The sequence below is a fragment of the Malaclemys terrapin genome, chromosome 10, assembly GCF_027887155.1.
Source record: "Malaclemys terrapin pileata isolate rMalTer1 chromosome 10, rMalTer1.hap1, whole genome shotgun sequence".
Lineage (NCBI taxonomy): Eukaryota > Metazoa > Chordata > Testudines > Emydidae > Malaclemys > Malaclemys terrapin.
In genome coordinates this window covers 64878857-64901767 of record NC_071514.1, presented here as the reverse complement: position 1 = coordinate 64901767, position 22911 = coordinate 64878857, and the positions used below count along the sequence as shown (strand labels likewise).

General features: G+C 45.7%; 2 protein-coding genes across 2 annotated transcripts in view; one reads left to right on the top strand and one right to left on the bottom strand.

Annotated features, from left to right (window-relative positions):
* LOC128844959 (uncharacterized) overlaps positions 1-5756 on the top strand; it is a 188726-nt gene extending 182970 nt beyond the window's left edge. Inside the window, exon 74 of the mRNA XM_054043145.1 lies at positions 4636-5756. Within this exon, the coding sequence (XP_053899120.1) occupies positions 4636-4640 (5 nt within the window). The 3' untranslated portion in view covers positions 4641-5756. The remainder of the gene's footprint in view (positions 1-4635) is intronic.
* Positions 5757-12299: 6543 nt separating this feature from the next.
* On the bottom strand, positions 12300-18933 carry RMI2 (RecQ mediated genome instability 2). The gene is made up of 2 exons (XM_054042465.1): positions 18613-18933; positions 12300-17226 (listed from the first exon to the last, which is right to left on the bottom strand). The coding sequence occupies exons 1-2, from the start codon at positions 18881-18883 to the stop codon at positions 17078-17080; spliced, it is 420 nt and encodes a 139-aa protein (XP_053898440.1). The 5' UTR covers positions 18884-18933; the 3' UTR covers positions 12300-17077.
* Between the last annotated feature and the right edge of the window lie 3978 nt (positions 18934-22911).

The following is a 22911-nucleotide window of genomic DNA, read 5'->3' as shown; positions in this document are numbered from 1 at the left end:
CAGACTTATTCCTGATTTACGCTGGTGTGGAAATTAGAATCAGGCCCATCACCTGATCTAAGTGATGGTGCCCAACAGCATATGGAGTAGCGCATTCCATTATTCCATCTATATTCTGGCTACCTTCTTGTTCCGTTTCTTCTAAGCAGCTGAATTATAGTGATCATTTCCCAATGGCAAGAGACAACTACTATTATTCCCATTTACATTGTATGGAATCATCTGTCCTCTGCCTCCATACATTGTAGCTCTAGTGCTGATCCTCAGCCATTGTAAACACAAGTGTGCAATACCAGTAGCTAAATGAAAAGCAATCTGTTTAGGCAGAATTGCAATGTTTTGATACATCTTGTAGTTTAGGGATTATAAATAACGGCACATTGAACTTTAGGTGTTTCCTACAGAATCACATGCATTCCTGAATTATTACAACACACTTCAACTTCCTCCTGCACAAAGAATTTGTTTTGGCTCTTTGTTTCCTGATATTATAGATAACAGCACCCTTCTTGAACTGTATGTGCTGTTTATTGACTACAGTAGATAGATAAATAATTAAAAACCTACTACAACTGCTGACATGGTTCCTTGTTCTGCATTATATGCCACCTAAGCGCAATGAAGAATGGCTTCAAATATGGAAACATTTGAGGCTATAATCATCTTCTGAGACAAACGGCCATATGAATCTTTGAAACTGACCCCAATAATTACCATTTTGTTTACATGTAGAGTACAGTCCTTTATTTGGAAGAAAAGAAGTCCTTACATCACTTTCACTTGTTGAGAACATTAAAGGAAACAGACATACAAATCATTGCCATCCTAATTACTACCACACTTGTCCAAATAATAATGTAAGATGTAATGACCCATTTACAACTTGTTTACTACAAAGAAAAGCATATACTGTAAGTAAGTGATAGGACTATGCAGATAAGGCAATTATGCAGTTGCTAGGATTGAAGCACTTAAATTTACGCTGCTAATTTGTCTGCTGTATGCACTGCTGAGGCTTGGAAATGAGAAAATGGAGGCTCTCTTGATACATGAAATGATATGACGAGTTATTCCCTGGCATTTGTAAACACATTAATTGATTTGGTGACTACAAACGTACAATTCCATTTTTAACAAGCTAGAAAAACTACAAGGATATAAGATTCTTTTACACATGACCACAGGGGACGATCATCAGATATTTGTGAATGAGGCCACATAAATAAAGCCTCATCAAAAGAACGCTCAGTACACATGTATGTGCATGCATACTTCTAGATGTGTGCATGAGTATTACATACTTCTCATAGGAGATCGTGATAAATCAGTAGGGAATATGGGGGATTGGGCTGCCCAGCGTATAGACAATACCAGGGCCGGTTCTATGTTTTTTGCTGCCCCCAGCAAAAAAAAAAAAAAAAAAATTGGCTGCACCCCACCCCAGCCCTGGGCTCTCCCCACCCCCACCTGCACCCTCTGCTGCCCCAGCCCTGGGCTCTGCCCTCCCCCCACCTGCACCCTCCTTCCACCCCAGCCCTGGGTCACTGGTAACTCGCTCCCAGGGCAGGTCATTCAGCAGGAATTTTGGATGTGCACAGAACACAGACAGGATTGGTTCCCATATGGTTACAGAACTGCAGTAAAGTGGAACAATTTTCAGCTTGTGTGATTGGAGGATATCTGGATGCATATTATAAGACTGGCCTACATAAATGAGGAAAAGTTGAGGTGCCTTTATTATTCTTTTGTTCCAATCTTTCTTTCTATGGGGAATTTGCCAATGCAATATCACTGTCTTCCTTTTAAACAAATAAAACTAAAAAAATGGCAATGGCTGTTGAAAATAGCAATTCCAGTCCTAATAACCACTGGGAAGCATTTCTTGCTCAATTTTATCCTACTTTTTCCTACAGCAAGTTACAGTGGATCAGTACATTTGATTTGGGAGAAATGAAGTAACAGCAGCCCAAGTTGAGCTTGAGCACTCCTGAATTATGAGGTGTTCAAATCTGGAAGGCAGGTGCTAGATTCCCTTTCTGAATATTTGCTAAATCTGGAAAGGAAAAGTCAATTTCTGCTTCCATGGCTCAGAAGTGGAAATCCTCCTATGTGCCTGGTACTGTATCTAAAGCTGCCCAGGTCCCCTAGTAGAGCCTCCCCTCCCTTACTTTTCATTTTAAATTCTAGTGGGATCCACGTACCTCCCTTGCTAGGCTTCAGATAGAGAGGGGCACTGTCCATTTAGTCCACCCAATTCCTTCTTTGGGGGCTGCAAGGTGAGGTCACACCAGTATCCCTAATCCAGTCTGGGGAAGTCTCTGAAGGGGATATCTGGGCCAAAGCCTACTCCTTGGGCATACTACTAGGGTTATCATATGTCCATATTTTCACGGACATGTCCAGCTTTTTCGGTTGGAAATGGCCGTCCGGGAGGAATTTGTAAAACGCTCAAAGGGTCCGAGATTTCCCTCCCAATGCAGAGCGCGGTGCGGCTGACAGGCTAGCTCGGATGGATTGAGCTGCTCGCATGGGGCCTCCAGCAGCCAGAGCCCTTCCCTTGCTCCCCCCCTCCCCTGCAGCCTCAGCGCATCATCCCGGCAGCACTCTGGGTGGGGAGGGGGGCTGTGCTCCACTGGGGGTGTCCCCATCCACTCCCTCCCAATTCCCACCCCATGACTGCCCCCCACAGAAACCCCAACCCATCCAACCCCCCCTCCTCCTTGTCCCCTGATCACCTCCTCCCGGGACCCCTGCCCCTAACCGCCCCCCAGGACCCCATCCTCTATCTAATCCCCCCTGCTCCTTGTCCCCCGATCGCCGCTTCCCGGGACCCACCCCCCAAACTGCTGCCCTAGCACCCCACCCCCTATCTGTCCCCTGACTGCCCTGGCCCCTATCCACATCCCCGCCCCCTGACAGAGCCCCCGGGACTCCCATGCCTATCCAACTGCTGCCTGTCCCCTGACTGCCCCCCCCAGAACCCTGACCCATCCAACCCCCCCTGCTCCCTGCCCCTGCCTGCCTCCCTGGACCTCCACCCCATCCAACCCCCCCGCTCCCTGTCCTCTGACTGCCCCGCCCCCTCTCCACAACCCCGCCCCCTAACAGACCCCCCAGAACCCCTGATCCATCCAACCCTCCCTGCTCCCTGTCCCTTGACTGCCCTGACCCCTCTCCAGACCCCCACCTCCTGACAGGACCCCCCCCGACCCATCCAACCCTCCCTGCTCCCTGTCCCTTGAGTGTCCTGACCCCTCTCCCCACCCTGCCCACTGACAGGCCCCCCCCAGAACCCCCAACCCATCCAACCCCCCAGCTCCCTGTCCCTTGACTCCCCTCTTGAATCCCCTACCCCTTCTCTAACCCCCCAACCCCATTACCGTGCCACTCAGACCAGCATAACCAGTGGAGTGTCCTCTCTTTTGAATATTAAAATATGGTATCTCTACCCTTCACAGTGCAGCTCTCCATTCACAGCAAGCTGCAGCATGAGGTCTCAGCTACCTCACTCCCTCCCCCTCCCTTTCCTGTTGGTAGTGGCCAAGGGAATGCTGGGAAATGTAGTTCTTTCCCTGCTCCAGGGCTGGCTCTATAGGCAGGGAGCTAACCAAGGAACTACAGCTCCCAGGGCCCCCTGTTGGTTCTCAGCTCCCATGCTGGATCCCTGCCGCCTCTGCAAATGGGCCGCCCCAAGTACCTGCTTGTTTTGCTGGTGTCTAGAGCCGCCCCTGGACAATACCCAACTGCAAAATTTGAATCTGGATTTTATTCTAAACCCACTAAATCTCAGGTGTATTCAGTTTTATTTGGGCTCCATCTCTAATAGCATATTTAAGACCCACAGAGAGGAATTAACTTCTCTAAATACAAAGACAGATATTTGTTTAAATTTTAAAAAAGTGCCTGACACTGAATATTCAGTTAATGTATGCAAACCATGTTTACAATAGGCCGATGACCAAGTTTGTCAAGGGGGGAGGGATAGCTCAGTGATTTGAGCATTGGCCTGCTAAACCCAGGGTTGTGAGTTCAATCCTTGAGGGGACCATTTAGGGAACGGAGGTAAAAATCTATCTGGGAATTGGTCCTGCTTTGAGCAGGGGGTTAGACTAGATGACCTCCTGAGGTCCCTTCCAACCCTGATATTCTATGAAGTTTGTGAAATCAGCTAGTAACATTAACCTATATAATTCCTTAAGAGTTCAGTACTGTTGGGGACCTATCAACATTTGGGCCAATGCTAGCAGTTCTCATTCAAACAAGACTTGCCCTGACTTGAATGCTAGTTTTTCCCGAGTAGGGATTTCAGCATTGGATCCTATCTGTGTTGCCAAACTTTAGTTAAAAAGAAAAAAAGACTTCCTTCTTCTAAATATAACTTAGGGTGGAGTAGATCTGGGCCTGATTTAATTTTAAGTGTACAAAGTCACATATTCATAGTGTAAGTAAAACTTCCTGTCCTGCTTTGGAATAACCCAATGAAACTTTTATTTCCATTGATCCCTTTTATTGGTGTCCTAATTCAGTGTGACATTTGATTGTATTTATTTTATATAGTTTGATTCACTAATTGCCTTTTTATCATCTGAGATTCCAGAGAACACTGTCTAGTATTGTATCTCTTTTCACTTGCAGTCTGAATTTGCTCTTAATTGCAACTATGAACCCTGAAGATGAAAAAGCTCTCTCAACATCTGAAAAAACCCTGGTTTGATAACCTAGAAGCAACAGTATGGAAAAACAGCAACAGTGTCCATGAAAGCCAGCATTTACAGCACAGATTATAAGAAGAAAAGCTTTTCAGGCTAAAGAGCCTGAAGAAAATTTAATTTTTACAGTTACTTGTCATTATATTAATCACATCAGGATAACTCTGACATGAGAGAGAGCACGTTAGAGTAACTTTTATTTTTTTAAATAAACCTCTTGTTTTGCCCTCCTCTTCAGCTACAGTATCTCATTTTCATAATTTGAATATAATTAAACAATCACATTGTCTCTCCTCCACCCCAGTTCAGTAAAATCTGGCTGCTCTGTCAGCACACTAAGCCTTAAGATTGTATGGAAGTACCATCTTTTGTTGTTCTCTAGGAATCCAATTCAGCCATTTGATCTGTTCTGGAGAGATTTATGTCTAACCCATCTTACTAAAGAGAACCCCCTCCAAAAGTAGGACTTTTGAGATGGTGAAAAATAGCCATTCCTTGTGCTCTCCCGCCTGATTCCCAGTATGAAACTCAATTAGCACACCACTTTCAAAGAGAAACAATCTTCTCCGTAGTGTCCCACCTATCAGTTGCACATCCCCCTTCCTTCCTTCAGACTCACTTTCAGATATCTTTCCATGTGTGCTAGATAGTGTGACAGAGCTAATCCATACCTTTTGGTAGTTATAAACAGGATGCAGATGGCATCTTTAGACATCACTGTTTGAAGTCTTACTGCTAAACTACTTTTGATATTTTAAATCAAATGGATTTCAATATTTTGATCTTTATATAAGAAAAGCTCATTTTCTTTTTGAAATACACATTTTTCCAGTCAACACTAGGAATACCTCAAAGTGGTTATTTTTAGTGAGGGAAACACAAAGCAAATATTCAATAGCCATTACTCAGCATTATTGTCATAAATTGGAATAACAGGGTCCTGCAATATATATTATGTTGATGAAAGTTTTTACTTCCTTTCCTTATTTTTGCTGTGATGCACTTTCATTAATTGTCTTTAAAAATAAAGTTGTCCTGATCTATGGAGCAAAATGTGTTTATCTAGTTAATGGAGTTTAAAATGCATGCAGATATCTGGCCAGTTCCTGAAGGGAAATTTTCATTAAAAGAATGTAATTCTGAATAAAGGCCCAAATCCACAAAGAGACTTAGGTGAGGCAATGCTGAGTACCCTAAACATCGCCACAATATCTGAAAACCTTTATTATTTTATACTATGATTGTCAGTGACATTTTTCAATACTATTAGCCTACATGATCTTCATAATACCGTAGGCAACTGTATAGGCAAGGAAAGGTGACTATGTATCAATCATGTTAGAGTCAACATTACTTGCTGGTAAGATAAAAAGCATATTAGTAATGCCTGAAAAGCAGAGTCAGTGTAACAAAATGTGTGATATAATCCGCTTCAGGTGCCAAAATGTTGTGGGCCGGCTCTGGTGATATTCCAGGAGTCATGAGGAGAATTGCTGATATTTAATAATGCTTAGGTGATCAAAATCTCCACCAGAGAGGTCCTTTGGGGGCCAACTGCCTGTCCCAAGTCAGGATAAAGGAGGAGGGTTGGGCGTGGGGCTAGCAACTCCACCCCGTAAAAAAATTAACTTGCTACAGAAACGCCAACAATAGAGATAACAGAGACTTTTAGCCTGGAAAAGAAGGGCCTTCAACTCGAAGACGCATGATGCTGGATGGTGAAAGTCGTGAGGAAGCCACTAAGCTGGTTACCCTTCTTGCAACTAGGAGGATTACCATTGGTACATGGAACGTGAGGACCATGTACGAGTCAAGAAAGACGGCGCAGGTCGCAGCAGAGATGAGGAGAAACAACCTGACCCTACTAGGCATTAGCGAGACCCGTCCAAGAAACACCTAGCAACGCAAACTTCAGGCTGATAGCATAAAAATGGGCTATACCTGGAACCAGCTAGAGTAAATGGCCCAGGATAGAGGACTCTGGAGATCTGTGGTAGGCGGCCCATACCCAGATTGGGGTGATGGGCATGAGTGAGTGAGTGAGATGATTAGACACATTGGTTACCAATGAATAGGGAGAGTAAATCATACTTGGAACTTTTAGCAGTCTCAGCCTTCACATCACAACCAGAGGAAGATAAAGTTACACAGAGGTTAAGGGACTTGCCAAAAAATCACACAGCAAGTCAGTGGCAAAGCTGGGACTAGAAACCAGCTTGCCCTGTACCACTAGCTCACACTGCCTCTGAAGTAGAATATATTGATTTTTCAGCTCATTTACATCAGTGCCAAGAGACGTCCAGTAGTTTGTGAGTACTGCATTGTTTACTCACCAGCTAATGACTATGTAAATGAGAAACTGGATTGGTTCAGGCAATCAGTATAATTTATTTCACTAAGAAACTGTGTAAGAGAAACTGTTCATTTTCACATAAACTCCATTACAGAGAATCTTAATTAGCCATTTCTTCTAGAAAAGATAGCCTCACAACCAACGAGTAAGTGAGTTGTCCCTCGCAACACTACTAGTCACACAGCCCTAGGGTTACCATACGTCCTCTTTTTCCCGGACATGTCCGGCTTTTTGGCACTCAAACCCCCGTCCGGGGGGAATTGCCAAAAAGCCGAACATGTCCGGGAAAATGGCGGCTCTGCTCCTCCCCTGACTCTTCGGTTCTGTTTAAGAGCCGAGCTGCCCAAGCGCTATGGGCTTCAGGCAGCCCCCTTGCCTCCGGACCCCAGCCGCCGGCCGGGCACTTCCCCTCCCGGGCTCCGGCGGCGCAGGGTCCGGAGGCATGGGGGCTGCCCGAAGCCGGTAGTGCTGGGGCAGCTCGGCTCTTAAACAGAGCCGAAGAGTCAGGGGAGGAGCAGAGCCTCCAGCCTCCATGCCTCCGGACCCTGCACCGCCGGAGCCCGGGAGGGGAAGTGCCCGGCTGGGGGTGCAGGGTCCGGAGGCAAGGGGGCTGCCCGAAGCCCAAGCACTACCGGCTTCACGGTTTGCTGGGCAGCCTCCAGACCCTGCGCTGGGGAAGCGCCGGCCGGGGGCGCAGGGTCTGGGGGCTGCCTGGCAAACTGTGAAGCCGGTAACGCTCGGGCAGCCCTTTCCACGTGGCTGGGAGTGGGAGGGAGGAGGAGGCGGAGTTAGGGGTGGGGAAATGGGCGGGGCCAGGGCCTGTGGAGGGTCCTCTTTTTTTATTTATTAGATACGGTAACCTTACACAGCCCCCCAAATCATTTTGCAGTCTCTGAGAACATTCCATCTCCTTGGGCACAAAACACAGAAAATATAACAAAAATTAAAAGTGCTCACCAGCTAGGAAAGAAAAGGAAGCAGTAATCAGTTCCAAAATGGCCATGGTAAGGCTGCAGCTGTTTGTTTCTGCCAACTATAAAGGGCCAGCTCCCTAGAAAAGCATGCTGGGAAAAAGGTCATATAGGTAACTGCACTGTGGGAAGGTAACAGAAACAAGGTGGATAGGAAATAAGGTATTGCTGGGGAAAGGACAGCTATATCACAGAATCATAGAACTATAGGGCTGGAAGGGAGCTCAAAAGACGTCATCAACTCTAGCCCTTGCACTGAGGCAGGACAAAGTAAACCTAGGCTAACTCTGATGGGTGTTTGTCCAACCTGATCTTTAAAAACCTCCAATGAGGGGAAAGTCACAGCCCTTGGACATCTGTTTGAGCACGTAATGACTCTTATTGTCAATTCACCCCTCCCTTCCCGCCCCCCCCCCAATAGCTACCCTGAAACTCCCTTGCAGCAGATTAAGCCCATTACTATTTGTCCTACCTTCAGTAGGCATAGACCTTTATAACAGCCCTTAACATATTTGAAAGTTAGGTTCGCTCCCTCTGGGACACCTGGCATTGGTCACTGTCAGTAGACAGGATACTGGGCTGGATGGACCTTTGGTTTGACCCAGTATGGCTGTTCTTATGTAAGGTCCCTCCATCAGTTGTCTTTTCTCAAGCTTAAACATGCCCCAGGTTTTTCAACCATTCCTCAGAGGTCAGGGCTTCTAAACTTTTATCACTTTCATTGCTGTTCTCTGGACTCTCTTCAATTTGTCCACATCTTTCCTAAGGTGTCACACACAATACGCCATCTAGGCCCTCACCAGTGCCAAGTACAGTAACTCCGCACTTAAAGTCATCCCGGTTAACGTTGTTATGTTGCTGCTCAATTAGGGAATATACTCATTTAAAGTTGCACAATGCTCCCTTATAACATCGTTTGGCAGCCGCTTGCTTTGGCCACTTCTTGCAGGAAGAGCAGTCTGTTGGAGCTAGCTGGTGGGGGCTTGGAACCAGGGTGGACCAGCAGGCTCCCCCCGCATCAGTTACCCTAAGTTCCCTGTGCAGCAACCATCCATTGCAGGCAGTTAAGCTGTCCCTTCCCCCAGTGCCATGTGCTGTTCCTGCCCTCTGCCTTGGAGCTGCTCCCCAGAGCCTCCTGCTTGCTGTGCAGGGGCGGGGGAGGAAGAGGTGGTACTGTCAGGTGTCCCCCTGCTCCTGCCCCCCACTTACCCCATCTCCATAGAGCAGAGGGGGGACACGACAGGACTCAGGATGGAAGGAGCCTGCCGACAGCAGCTGCTGTCTCAACTTGCCAAGTTACTTAAAAAAGCAGTGTACTTAGCGTGGGGTCAGCATACTTAAAGGGGCAATGCGCAGCTCTCTCTCTCACACATGGTGTGTGTCTCTCTCTCTGCCATGCTGTCTCCCCTCCCTCCATTCGTGCTGCCTTGTAGAGTGTGAGACTACATTAACAACAACGGGTTAACCCTTGAGGGCTCAGCCGATTGCTAGTTCATCATTTAGCAGTAAGGCATTCCCTGGGAAATATCCCACCTTCTGACTTCACCACCTCAACCAAGCTTCGCAATCATCATCGCTGTGTGCTAGTATTAAATTGTTTAAATCTTATAGTGTGTGTGTGTGTGTATATATATATATAGAGAGAGAGAGAGAGAGTCTTTTGTTGGGTGAAAACTATTTCCCTGGAACCTAACCCCCACGCCCTTTACATTAATTCTTATGGGGTAATTGGATTTGCTTAACATTGTTTCATTTAAAATCACATTTTTCAGGAACATAACTACAATGTTAAGCAAGGAGTTACTGGAGAGTGAGACAATTATCTCCAGTGCCTTGCATATGACACTCTTGTTAATACTCCCCAAAATATTTGCCTTTCCCACAATTGGAATAGATCATTGATTTATATTCTTTGTGCTTCACAACCCCCCAGCTTCTTTTCAGCAGTGCTACCACCTAGCCTGTGACCCACAATTTTGTAGTTGTACATTTGATTTTTCCTTCTTAAGTGAAGTAGTTTGCACGTGTCTTTATTGAATTTCATCTTGTTGATTTCAGACCAATTCTCCCATTTTCAAGGTCATTTTAAATTGTAATTCTGTCCTCCAAGGTGCTTGCAACCCCTCCCTGTTTGGAATCATCTGAAATTTTATGAGCATACTCACCACTCCGTTATGCAAATTATTAATGAAAATTCCAAGACCCAGGACTCACCTCCCACTTTGTCAGCAAACTTTTGAGAACTACTGTTTGAGTATGGTCTTTCAAATAGTTGTTCACCCACCTTACAGTAATTTCACCTAGATCACATTTCTTAGTTTGCTTATGAGAATGCCACGTGGGACTGTATCAAAAGCATTACTAAACTCAAGAGCTATCTAATCTATCTATCTCATCACACAGCCATTTTGTATTAGTACTTTGCAGTTTGCTCTCCATTTATGGTCTCTGAAAAGTCCAATCACTTAGAAGTAAAGTCATATTGATGGCCAGAGTTATTTTATAATTTGTGTCTATAAATAACAATAGATTTCAAAGAGGAGTAGGGGAAAGACAGGGTATGGAGTACTCCAAACAAATAGCTACATTTTAAAATGGCTTTAACTTGCAGGCAAATCCATGTGCCTGTCTGCTGGGCAAAAGGCCATGGTGGTGGTATGGAAACAGGAAAACTTCCTTCTTTGCAATTTTTATCTGCTACACTATTTCTTTCATATCTAGGTAGCAAGATTATAGGTGCTTTACAAATAATACCTTAGATAAACAGTCAAATTCCACATTACCTGTATCAATGGATGAGAGCAGGTGCTGTCTGTCCGAGGTGTTCAAACAAGAATGATTTGCTTTTGTCCTTGATGTTTATCCAAGAATAGATGGGGATATCCCCAGTTTCATGGCTAACATAGCTCAACAGTAGAAAAAGTTTCTAATCCAGGATGTGATCTATGGCTCCACCATTTTTGCCAACCTTATTAGTTTCTAAGGTCCTGTGTACACTATGTATTTTATCATATTTAAGCAGCATTCACAGAGCTAATGTACAATTCCATATCATGGTTCTAATACAGTTTTGATGTTAATAGAGAGGCTTCTTCTGTACACACCCAATTCTGCAAAGATGCTCCACATGGGCAGATTGGAAGCCCCATTCAGGTCAGTGGGAGTTCTTGCAAGCACAGGAGACTTCCTGGGAGTAGATACGTGTTCAGGGCACATATATGAAACTATGGTAAGGGCTGTTTATAAGGCATTTAAATATGACCATTGCTAGCCTGGTTTCTCTAACCAATGTGGACAGGGACTCTCCCCGCCCCCTCACAAAAAACAAGGTCTAAGCTCCTTGAGAGACTGTCTACAGTGTGGTTTTATACCATAGTTTTAGGAAGACAAAAAAAATCCCACCCATGCTGATCAAAAAGGTGGTGCTAGCAAGTCTGAGGTTTAAACATGTGAAGATTAGGTTGCCATGAAATTATTTGGAAGTTGGTCTGACGATTTATAGGAGCTTTGTAAATGGTGAATAGGGACTTTGTTATACAAATTTCTTCTTTTAAAAAAAAAAAATCGGCCAATTTGTGCTGGTAATTCCAAGCACTCATATGCCTGCTGAGATCATACTCATGGAAACATTTGAACTGCAAGGACAACGTGAAATGTCAGCACATAGAGAGTCTGAGAACAGTCAGATAGAAATTAATAAGAGCTCTCATTGCTGCTTTAAATTAATACTTTTTAGTATTTATATTAAAGTACAGCTAGAGCCCACAATGGAGATTGAGGCCAATTATTAGTTTAGCATCCACACTGTACTAGGCCCCTGCCAGACATTCAAGAAGAGGATGGTTCTGGCTTTGAAGAGCTCACAATCTAAGGACATACAGAGAAGTAGACAGAGGAGTTTTTTTATACACAGAAATTGTAGATGACAAGGCAGAAGGGAGTCTTTAAGAGGGACCTTGTGGAGGTGTACTGAGTGGTTGTACCCACAGAGGAGGGTGGTGCATGGAAGAAGGCCCAGAGGAGATTAAGCAAGACACTGACAAATGGGTTTTGCCAAGCAAAAGCCTAGTGGTGGAGTATTTTGTTCTGCTGTTGTATCTGGCAAGCTCAAAATGCTTTCCACAGGTTAAAAAATTAAGTCTCACATCATGCCCCTGCAAGATAGGTAAGATACTAGGTGATGTACAAGGTGCGGACACTTCTGGCACAAAATGCAACACCTGTTTAACAGACTGCATCATGCCTTAATACATTAAAATAACTGTATCCATCAAAAAACATTACTCTTTAATTAGTGTTTAAATATTCCACATTTTATATTACAAACAAAGTCAAATATGATATACAATTGGGGTGTGATGGGCAACACTAAACCCATCGTGAGCCTTTCTGAGATCTATCCACCTTATAGAAATGAAAGGGTGAGCATCCATATACTTATCAGTACAATAGGTGAGAAAGCTAACAGGCATTCAGTAATATACCTAAAGTCATACATGCATACTGAGCTATGCTGACATGTATTACCAGTACACTCATGCCACTGAATGACCAGGAGGTGGTGCTAACACCAAGTTCAACAGAAAACTTTTGATTTTTGCCTCCTATCTCTGCTGTTCAAACACTGAAAAGCTTCTCTCCAAACACCCTAACAACAAAGTAAACTGTAAGTGATATTAATATAGAACTCAAACCAAGAAAGAAAAACAGGTTGTTCTCAAAGTGTCTGTACAATGCACTTACTGAAAACAAGATACCAATTTAAAAAACAAAGCTACTTTTTAAATAAATTATTTGCTGGTGAATTTAGGGTTGAACTGACGTTCTTGCTTTATCCACAGAATAAGTACAGCATGGGCAAGAGCAGCACAAGTTTCCCCACTTTGCCCCATAATTGTGTACCAGCTGTGTCTTGGAGGGACTACTCCATTCTCCATGCCCATTCTCTGCAGAGACTGCCAACAGAGATGCCAATAAGTACCCATCGAGCAGTGCTTCTTGTAAAGTAGACATCTGTACAAAAATACTGTTGAGTTAAAACAGCAGCAACCTCTGAAACCTGTAATATCTTTCTTATCCATTCCTCTGTTAACAAAACAGGCCAATCATTTTTTAAGCATTCTTGTGTTACTGTTTTGCACGGTAAGTTTTCTTCTTGATGATTTTTAAGTGGGCAATTTATAGCTTCCCCAGAAACGATGGCAGGATGCCATCGTGATGGAAAAGTAGCTCCCTGAACTGGGTCAGATCAGGTCTTTCATGTATCAAACTGGCAGAGCCTTTGGGGAGGAGAGTGCAAAATACACATTCTTGCACTTCCTGTTGACTGGCTTAGGGAGCTCTGCAGCTAAAATGGCAGCAGTGCATTGCTATTTCATCTATAGAACATGACAAGAAGAGTAAAACAGACAGTGGCCAGAGATTATGAGAGCGCAAAAACCATCACTCAGACCACCTAAAATCTTTTTATGATTCTCAGAAGTCACAAGCCCTCCTAGAATATGTCCCTTCAGAGTCACTGGGATTTGACCCTGCTTCTATTCAAACCTGCAGTTTCAGGATTTTAGGTATTTAAAAAATGATGCTTGGCCACTAAGCTGCTAACTAGAGTGGGACTAGTGATGTTGTAAGTTGTTAGTGAAAATTTTAGGACAGCTTGATTTGTGAAGTGCTTTTGCCAAAGGTATTGTGGAAATATTTATGCTTCACATAAAGACAGTATTTTAGTATGCGAATGAGACTGTAAAATGGCAAACAGCAGAAAGGCTGTGTAAGGAACATATCAATGCTCTCTCAAGTAAGCGTGTGGTTTAGTCAGACCAGGTGTGCAGTTTGAACACAATGCAAGAGCCAGGAACTCCTGAGTTCTTAACTGATATCTATCACAAAGTCTGTGTCAGCTTGGGTAAGTTACATCAGTTCACTTCATTGTACCTCAACAACCATACATATCAATACTGGCCTTCCCTGCAGGGAGATGTAGAGTATCAAGCCCTTTGAAAAATAGTGAGTACTCAGTATTTCTAGTGCCTACAACTCATATAGTAAGCATTTCTTATTTCCTTTATTTACCCCAAAGCACTCAAATTCACATGGACACCTCCCATTCCCCTTCCAAGTCCTAGGCTCTAGAAAAAGAAAGTCAGTGTGTGGACTAGGAAATGGAAAGACTTGAAGGAAACTTATTTCACCACTTGCATTGTTGCACAATAAGTTACACAACCACAGACAAGTACCACAGACAATACCATAAAACTTGGGACATATTGTCCACGTGCCTAGTCAACAGCAATTCACTGAGCAAAACACAACATTGTTGCTGTTTTATAAATATGAAGCAAGGGCAAAAGCTCTGAAAAGAGAGAACTGTTCATTTGCTAACAAGCTCCAAGTTCAACTTTTTTAGGAACCTGTTTCAGTTTTGAGTTCCCAGAAAAGAACCTGGTTTCAACGACTCAGGCTGGTCTAACCATCTAATGCTATTATAAAAAAAATCCACATAAAATCTTTGCAGTATACTTTGTAAGTTGCTTTTTGTTACAAAGAAACTCTGAAGCCACACTACAGTTAGGCAACTTTTACAAGCCAACGATTGTCAAATATAGTAATTGCTTTAGGCCAAACAAAGGTCACCAATTTTCCAAGAGTTTTGTCTCCAGTTTTGAGTTTTTATAGAAGTAGAGAACTCCAACTACAAAGTTTAGATCCACATGTAGATTCTGAAACATCCCAAAGCTTGGGGTGATCAGATCTAGTGATTTAGTTTGGGACAATCTCAACTTTAAGGAACAAAATAGTTAATAACCCAAAACTAGAGCTGCATAGCTTGCTCATAAGTAGGGCTCTGTGATTTCTGTAGTGAAGAGTGTGGCTGGCCCTGGGGACTGTCCAAGCAGTGGCTGATGCAGCTGGCCCCGGGGACTGCCTGAGCAGTGGTCCCGGGGGCAGTGGGAGCCGCCACAGATTGGTGTCTCCCAGCAGCGGTCCCAGGGCAGCCGGAGTAGTGGCTGGCCCCCTGGGTTTCCCCTCCCCCCCGGCAGTGACAGGAGTGGCAGCGGGAACCCCAGAGCTTGCCCCTGGCAGCAGCCGGAGCGTCAGCAGGATCCCTGGGGCTTCCCTGACTTATGAACCAGGAGGGTGGGGAGGATATAGAGATATTGCTAATTAAATTCAAGTCAGCAATACTTAAGTCAACACTGAGTAAAGATTGCTTCTGAGATATACATTTAATGAACATGCACTACTCACATCTGTTGCATTATGTACTAGCCAACTATGAGTAAAAGGTCTTTGAGCCATATTTAGCTGCGATATAAGTGGTACAAGTCTACTGAAGCCAGCAGAGTTGCACTCCCTTACACAAGGTTTGAATTTGGCCCCTTTCATCAAAACTTTTTACACACAATCTAATTCCCATGCATGTCAAGGTGAACTTTATTTTTCTTCATTCTGAGATGAAATTCAAGTTCTTAGAATAAGAACCATTAAGAAGTGAAGGGACCTGTTACAAAACAACTAAAAATGGTTGTCTGACAATGTTGACACCGAGGAGAATTTGCTGGCAGGCTACATTTTACAAGTGGACTTTTTCCCCAACATTAAAAAAAAAAAATTTAACCCATACTGTCAAAATTCTGTACACCCGTCTTGGCTTATCCCACATATAATCAACAAGGTCTCATTTAATACAACCTCTCAGTTATACCCAGGCCTCTGAAGTGACATGGTCACTCAAGGATGGAAGTATGCAGTCCCAAAGTTCTAATCGAAGTGCTTTCATCAACACCCTCAAAGGGGCCTCTGCAAATATGAGGACAATATTTACTTCAAGATAGAATTGTGAGAAAAAGCTTTGTTCAAAGTGCAATACCTGATCTTAAATTCAGTTTGTGGTTTATAGTAAGGCAAAAAGCTTGTTTTCATAGGCTCAAAGTTAGTTAACATTGTTATTTGATACTGTTGAACTTGTCTCTTTCCCCACAACCTACAGAGCTACAGTATATGGATAACGTGGTATTTATTTAGGACACATGAATTATCATTGAAACTTGACCAAATACAATATTTTGGGGGCAAAAGAGCAGTATCATACATCCTCTTCCTGTAAAGGACAAGTGTAACAAAGGTAAAAATAATATACATTTAACAGTAACTTTAAAGAGAGAGTGTATGCTGGAACACTGTCTTTCCAGGGAAAGAAAACTTAATATAAAGATGCATAATTAGACTGAGATAATCTTACTGTGTGATGTGGTGAGAGTACTTACTTTTTGGACCTGGATAAATCTACTCCCTGTGAGTCTGTGTCAAATCTCTGTTTAGTTTACTGGAAGTATAGGTTTTGTTACCATGCTACTCTTAATATTGTAGAGATGAATGCTGTACCCGCAGAGTTTTAGGCACCGAACTATGGTTACAGTTAGAAAAGACATATGTCTTGTCAACAAAGCAAACTGGATACGGATGTTATTGAAAGAAAAAGCACGGAGCCAAGGTACCATTTCCTTACCATAAACACAATCTAAACAGTATGGACCACATTCTGCCCTTATTCCAGGTATAGAATTCACACTGGCAGCAAGAGTGTAATGCAAAATGGAGGACAGAATATGGTACTATGACTGCCTAGCCCTACATTCTAACACATGACAGCTACAATAATGGAGCTAGTATTGAAATACCCACGATTATCTGGAAAGTTAATGCAGTTTAGTCTGTTGGCATAAAACATTATTGGAGCAGAGAATGAACCATCTCCCTATGAGTTATCATGAGCATAAAGATCTCTAAAATCTTGAATCTCAGTCAAATTCACTGAAGTCAGTAGAGCTGTACCCATTTTCTCCAATGGTAAATTTGGTCTCCTGTCCATAACTCTTAAAACTGTTAGTTAGTGGACTAAGTTATTTGACTATCAAAGCATTCTCCAGATGAGGCTATAACTACTCCTGAGAGTCTAATGCTTTGAGTTGAGGTCCATGTGGTGTAAAAGCAAACATTTATGTTTCCAGGTCCTTTGGGCTGCTGACAAAAATACCCAGCATCTAAGAAATGTTTCTGTGCAAATCCTCCACTTCAAAACTCCACATGCTCCTGTGTATAGGATTATCAGAAAGATCAGTCATCTTCACAGCTTGAAGAATAGGCTCTGGACTGCAGGAGTGTACCAAGCCCATCACCATTACATACTTTCCTAGAAAAGAGAAAACAAAACAATTAACATTCAACATTTTCATTATTCTTGCTCAGGAAACAATATTATTTCATTTTAAACTATTCAATTATTTTGTTTCAAACCTGCCAAAATGTGATGCAGGGCAGAGCCTCTGAGAAAAATGTTAAGAGTCATCAAAGGCTTGATAGTGTGAAGAGCTGAGAATTTCTTACCATGTCACAAAATTAGGCCATACATTTAAGAAAAAGGATTAGGTATTAGTATGAGTAAGAACAGCATCTGCAGTCCCACTAGCTCATATATGGTGGACTATTACATCCTCCTGCTTCAAAGCATAAACTGATCACCAGGTGGGAATTAGGAAGAAATTCCTTCCCCCATGCAACAATTATACATACCTCCCAGCAGTCCCAACTTTTGCGGGACTTTTTGACCCCCAAACCTCCTGTCCTGGTTGAAGATGCTTCTGTCTCATGGGGCTGGCTGGGCTTGGCTTCATGCTCCAGGTGTTATAACCTGGCGCCTGACACACAGGGTTCCAGTGATGCTCAGGTGTGTCTGGCCCTCTGACTGTGAGAAATTAGAATGGCACTGTGACCATGTGTGATAGGTAACAGCACCATTCATACAAGTTTGGGGGCAGCCAGGCCAATCCTGAGCCGTGATGTGCAACGCGACCCTGTGCGCCAGGGGCCAGGTTGCAGTGCCTGGAGCGGATAGCTGAGCCTCATCAGGACCTGCTGTTGTGTGCTGAGCGTCGTACAGGCTCATTTTGTAATGCCCCAACCAGGGCCTCCCCACACTGGGGCAGCACCCACCTGTGCTGCCAGGGCCTCCTAGTCCTGAAGCATACTTTACCCTCTCGAAATGTTGGAGATATGATTATGTGCACTGAACATCTGGGCCTGAAAGCATCTGGCATAAACATCTTTCCAGGTTGCCTATCCTCTGCAATATAACCCCCTTGTATGCATGTAGTGAGTCGCTGTGTGTATGCGTGTGAATCCTAGGACTGAAACCCATGGGGAGGGAGAAGTAGACCCTCCCAGGTGTGTGTGTGCAGGGAACCCCACAAGGCAAATACAGTAGGGCTTCCAGTATGTGGGGGAGTACCCACCAAGGCAAGGGAGCAGTAAGCCCTCCCCCCCAGTTGTGTCTGGGGGCCCCCCTGTGTGGGGGGTTCCCCATGGGACAGGAGGAGCAGGGCTCCTCCCCCTGAAGGCGCTGGGGGGGGTCCTCCTGGTGGCAGTTGGTGGGGGGGACCCCACGGGGCAGGCGCAGTTCCCCCCACAATGGCAGTGGACGTGGGGGTCGTCGTCCCCGCCGGACTGTTGTGCCCCTCGAGGCGGGAGTACACACCCTCTATGCGGGTCCCCCACACGCCGCCGCCCCCCGAGGAGGTACCTGCGCTGAGGCACGGCCGCCCTTTGGGGACCCGCTCCACCCCCAGCACCGTGAAGGGGCCGCTCTCGTCCTGCAGCCGGGCCGAGCCGCCCCGGGCGCCCCCGGCCTCCACCGCCAGCACCGTGCCCTGCATCCACACCACCGGCACCGCCAGCGGGCCCTGCCCGGCCTCCTCCCGTCCCAGCAGCCAGGGCCCGCCCGCGGCCCGCCGGCACTGCCTCAGCTGGGCGGCCAGCACCTTCACCGGCGGGCTGCGCGGCTCCCCTGCCATGCTGCCCCCAGCGCGGCCCGGGCCCGGCTGCAGCCCCGCTTGGGGAGGGGCTCCCGGCACAGGGCCCAATGGCGGGCAGGGGCGTGGGCGGACGCCGGGCTGCCGTGGGGGGCGGAGGGTTGTGCGCGCTCAGGGCTCCCGGGGCTCCAACCACAGGCTGCCCGGGTGCGATTGTACCTCAGGGCCCGGGGGGTTCGCGGCCCCATCGCTAGCACGTGCTTAGCCCCAGCGCCCCACATTGTCGTGGGGAGAAAGCCCCTGAGCACAGCTCTTTCCAGCCCTGGCTCTCCGGGGTCTCTCCTCTGGGCCCCCCGCCCGGGCGTTACACGCTAAGGCCTGGCCGCTATGTACGTGCTGCTCTCTCCTTAGAGCCGAGGGGGCTGCTCGGCCCACGCTGCCTGCGGTAAAGCACCATGAGTAGGGCTCGCTGGGGAGGGGACACACACAGGCTCCAGTCAGAGGAGAGGGGGGTGTCCAACAAAACTGTTTTAATTGATTGTTTAATTTTTTCCTGTTTGCTTTTTTATGTGCTTTGTTTGTTTACTCTAGCCTACTTGTTGCTTTGATCTTGCGTTTAACCTTGGGAAAAAATAAGCAAGCCATCACCTTCTGCCCACTCTTGCACCATATGTCATGCTTTGAAAAAACTGGTGAGGAGGTCCAGATTATTCTCATTGACACCAATGAGAGAGAGGATCATATTCTTTGGGTAATAAACTCAGACAATACAAACACAAATATTATATATAGTCCAATAGATATTTGGCACCAAATTCTCCCCAGTTACAACTGGCACTACTCCACTGGGGTGGTGGTAGGGTAAAGGAGAAAAGACTATGATCCTTGCTTTTTAAGAAAAAGCGGCTTGAAATTTTTTCCCAACACATATGTCTTCACCCACTACCCACCAATCACAGTGTCAGCTGACCTATTAAGCCTCTTTAATTTTCCCCTCTATTTTTTGTAGAAAATAGAAAGCAGCTTTTCACAAGCAGAAACGGCAAATTAAAAAAAAAAGAAAAGAAAATCACTTTTGCCCAGACCAGAAGTTCATTGTATTGACAAACAACAACAACATACCCATCAGACAGAAGAGATGGAGTTCTATCTCAGCCCTTGGTTAATGTTACATAGAAGAGTTACTTGAGTTTTCTTCACAATTTCTCTCCCCAAAAACCCAAAAGGTCTGGCAAGCCACACTAACTAGTTTTCAAACAACTTTTAAAAGCAGTTATGGAATTCAAACAACCAAGACTTTTGTCACTGATTTAAAAAAAAAAATACTAACATTAGATAGATGACTTGTAGGTGACTGGAAGATGAAACATGATGCATAAGACCAACCAACATGTGGGCTAAAATGACAACAATTGAATGGCCTAGAAACTCTCAAAACAAATGATTTAGGAAACATTGTTGATGCCAGCCCCAGAACTTCAGAGGAGCATCCCCTAGGGATTGTGCTAACTACAGCTCTAGTGTCAGCATGCAGATTCTGTAATACTTTGTGTACTTCCGGACACTGAAGGTGGGGTCCACAAAGCGACTCAATTGGTACAACATTGAGAGTAACGGTGCTGAACTTTTAGGTGCTTAGAAAATTACAGGAACAACTCTGCAATCCACAAAGTAGGAAGTAGGCACCTAGGCTCCCTATACAATGAATGGAAAGAGATAGGCAGCTCAGAACACTGTCCACAAAAGCCAGAATGCTAGGCAAGGAGCTGCCTGAGCTAGCCAGTGGGAGATGCCATGGACAAGGTTGTGTGCTAAGCCCTGTCCCTTTCCCAGAGATAGGTATCTCTCTCTGCTTAGCAATCCACGAATGGGAACCCACTGCCTGGAGTCAGGCAGCTTAGAAACTTAAGTAGTTTCTTGCAGGAATGAATTCCGCTCCTGCCTCACTCCACACAAAATCGCCAGAGGAGGTGGTGCCTACCGTATAATTTTTATTCCAACGGTTAGAGTATTCACCTGTGATGTGTGGGACCCAGTTGCAATTCTCCCCCTAGAAGGGGGAATATTGGAGTACTGTCATGGATTAATATAAACTGTTCAGGAAGGACAGGCAGGGCAGAAAAGGTGGGGGAGTTGCATTGTATATAAGAGAGCAGTATGACTGCTCAGAGCTCCGGTTAGGGTGACCAGACGTCCCGATTTTATCGGGACTGTCCCGATATTTGCTTCTTTGTCCCACGTCCCGACTGATGTTTGGTCAGGACACGGGGCACCCGCTGGGAAGGAGCCACTGGAGCGCAGCCGAGCAGGAGAGGCGCGGGGCTCCCCACCAGCGGCAGGACATGCACCGCATGTGCCCAGGGGGTGGGAGGCTCCGTGGGGAGGGCAGCGCGTGTGGGGAAGGAGCCGCAGCCATTGGAGCGCAGCGCAGCCGAGAGCAGGAGGGAGAGGCGCGGGGCTCCCCCGGCGGCGGCAGCAGCAGGGATTCGGCCCCCACCCCTGCGCCGCCCACCCGGCCCCTGCCCGCTCCGCGCTGCCCCCGCCCGGATCCACCGCGCTGCCCTGCGGGCCGCAGGGCTGGAGCAGCCTCTGCGCTGCGCTCCTGGCCCCGGGCCCTTCGTGTGCAGCAAAACTGTTTTTTTTTTTTTTGCTCGCCCCCGCGTCCCAATATTTTATCTCTCTGATCTGGTCACCCTAGCTCTGGTATGAAACTGCAGAAAAACCCTGAGAGTCTCTGGATTAAGTTTAGAAGTGTGAGCAACAAAGGTGATGTCGTGGTGGGAGTCTGCTATAGATCACCAGACCAGGGAATGAGGTGGACGAGGCTTTCTTCCGGCAACTAATAGAAGTTACTAGATCACAGGCCCTGGTTCTCATGGGAGACTTCAATCACCCTGAAATCTGCTGGGAGAGCAATACAGCGGTGCACAGACAATCTAGGAAGTTTTTGGAAAGTGTAGGGGACAATTTCGTGGTGCAAGTGCTCGAGGAACCAACTAGGGGCAGAGCTCTTCTTGACCTGATGCTTACAAACTGGGAAGAATTAGTAGAGGAAGCAAAAGTGGATGGGAACCTGGGAAGCAGTGACCATGAGATGGTCGAGTTCAGGATCCTGACACAAGGAAGAAAGGAGAGCAGCAGAATACGGACCCTGAACTTCAGAAAAGCAGACTTTGACTCCCTCAGGGAACTGATGGGCAGGATCCCCTGGGAGAATAACATGAGGGGGAAAGGAGTCCAGGAGAGCTGGCTGTATTTTAAAGAATCCTTATTGAGGTTGCAGGAACAAACCATCCCGATGTGTAGAAAGAATAGTAAATATGGCAGGCGACCAGCTTGGTTTAACAGTGAAATCCTTGCTGATCTTAAACACAAAAAAGAAGCTTACAAGAAGTGGAAGATTGGACAAATGACCAGGGAGGAGTATAAAAATATTGCTTGGGCATGCAGGAGTGAAATCAGGAAGGCCAACTCACACTTGGAGTTGCAGCTACCAAGGGATGTTAAGAGTAACAAGAAGAAAGTCAAGGAAAGTGGGGGCTCGTTCCTGAATGAGGGAAGCAACCTAGTGACAGAGGATGTAGAAAAAGCTAATGTACTCAATGCTTTTTTTGCCCGTCTTCACGAACAAGGTCAGCTCCCAGACTACTGCACTGGGCAGCACAGCATGGGGAGGAGGTGACCAGCCCTCTGTGGAGAAAGAAGTGGTTCAGGACTATTTAGAAAAGCTGGACAAGCAGAAGTCCATGGGGCCGGATGCATCAGAGGATGCTAAAGGAGTTGGTGGATGTGATTGCAGAGCCATTGGCCATTATCTTTGGAAACTCATGGTGATCCGGGGAGGTCCTGGATGACTGGAAAAAGGCTAATGTGGTGCCCATCTTTAAAAAAGGGAAGGAGGAGAATCCAGGGAACTACAGGCCAGTCAGCCTCACCTCAGTCCCTGGAAAAATCATAGATCAGGTCTTCAAGGAATCAATTCTGATGCACTTAGAGGAGAGGTAAGTTATCAGGAACAGTCAGCATGGATTCACCAAGGGCAAGTCATGTCTAACTAACCTAATTGCCTT

Excerpts from the sequence above, each read along its gene's own strand:
- RMI2 (XM_054042465.1), bottom strand. The coding sequence starts at position 18,883 with ATGGCAGGGGAGCCGCGCAGCCCGCCGGTGAAGGTGCTGGCCGCCCAG. Across the intron at positions 17,227-18,612 it reads GCGGCCGTGCCTCAGCGCAG|GAAAGTATGTAATGGTGATG; the intron begins GTACCTCCTCGG and ends TCTCTTTTCTAG.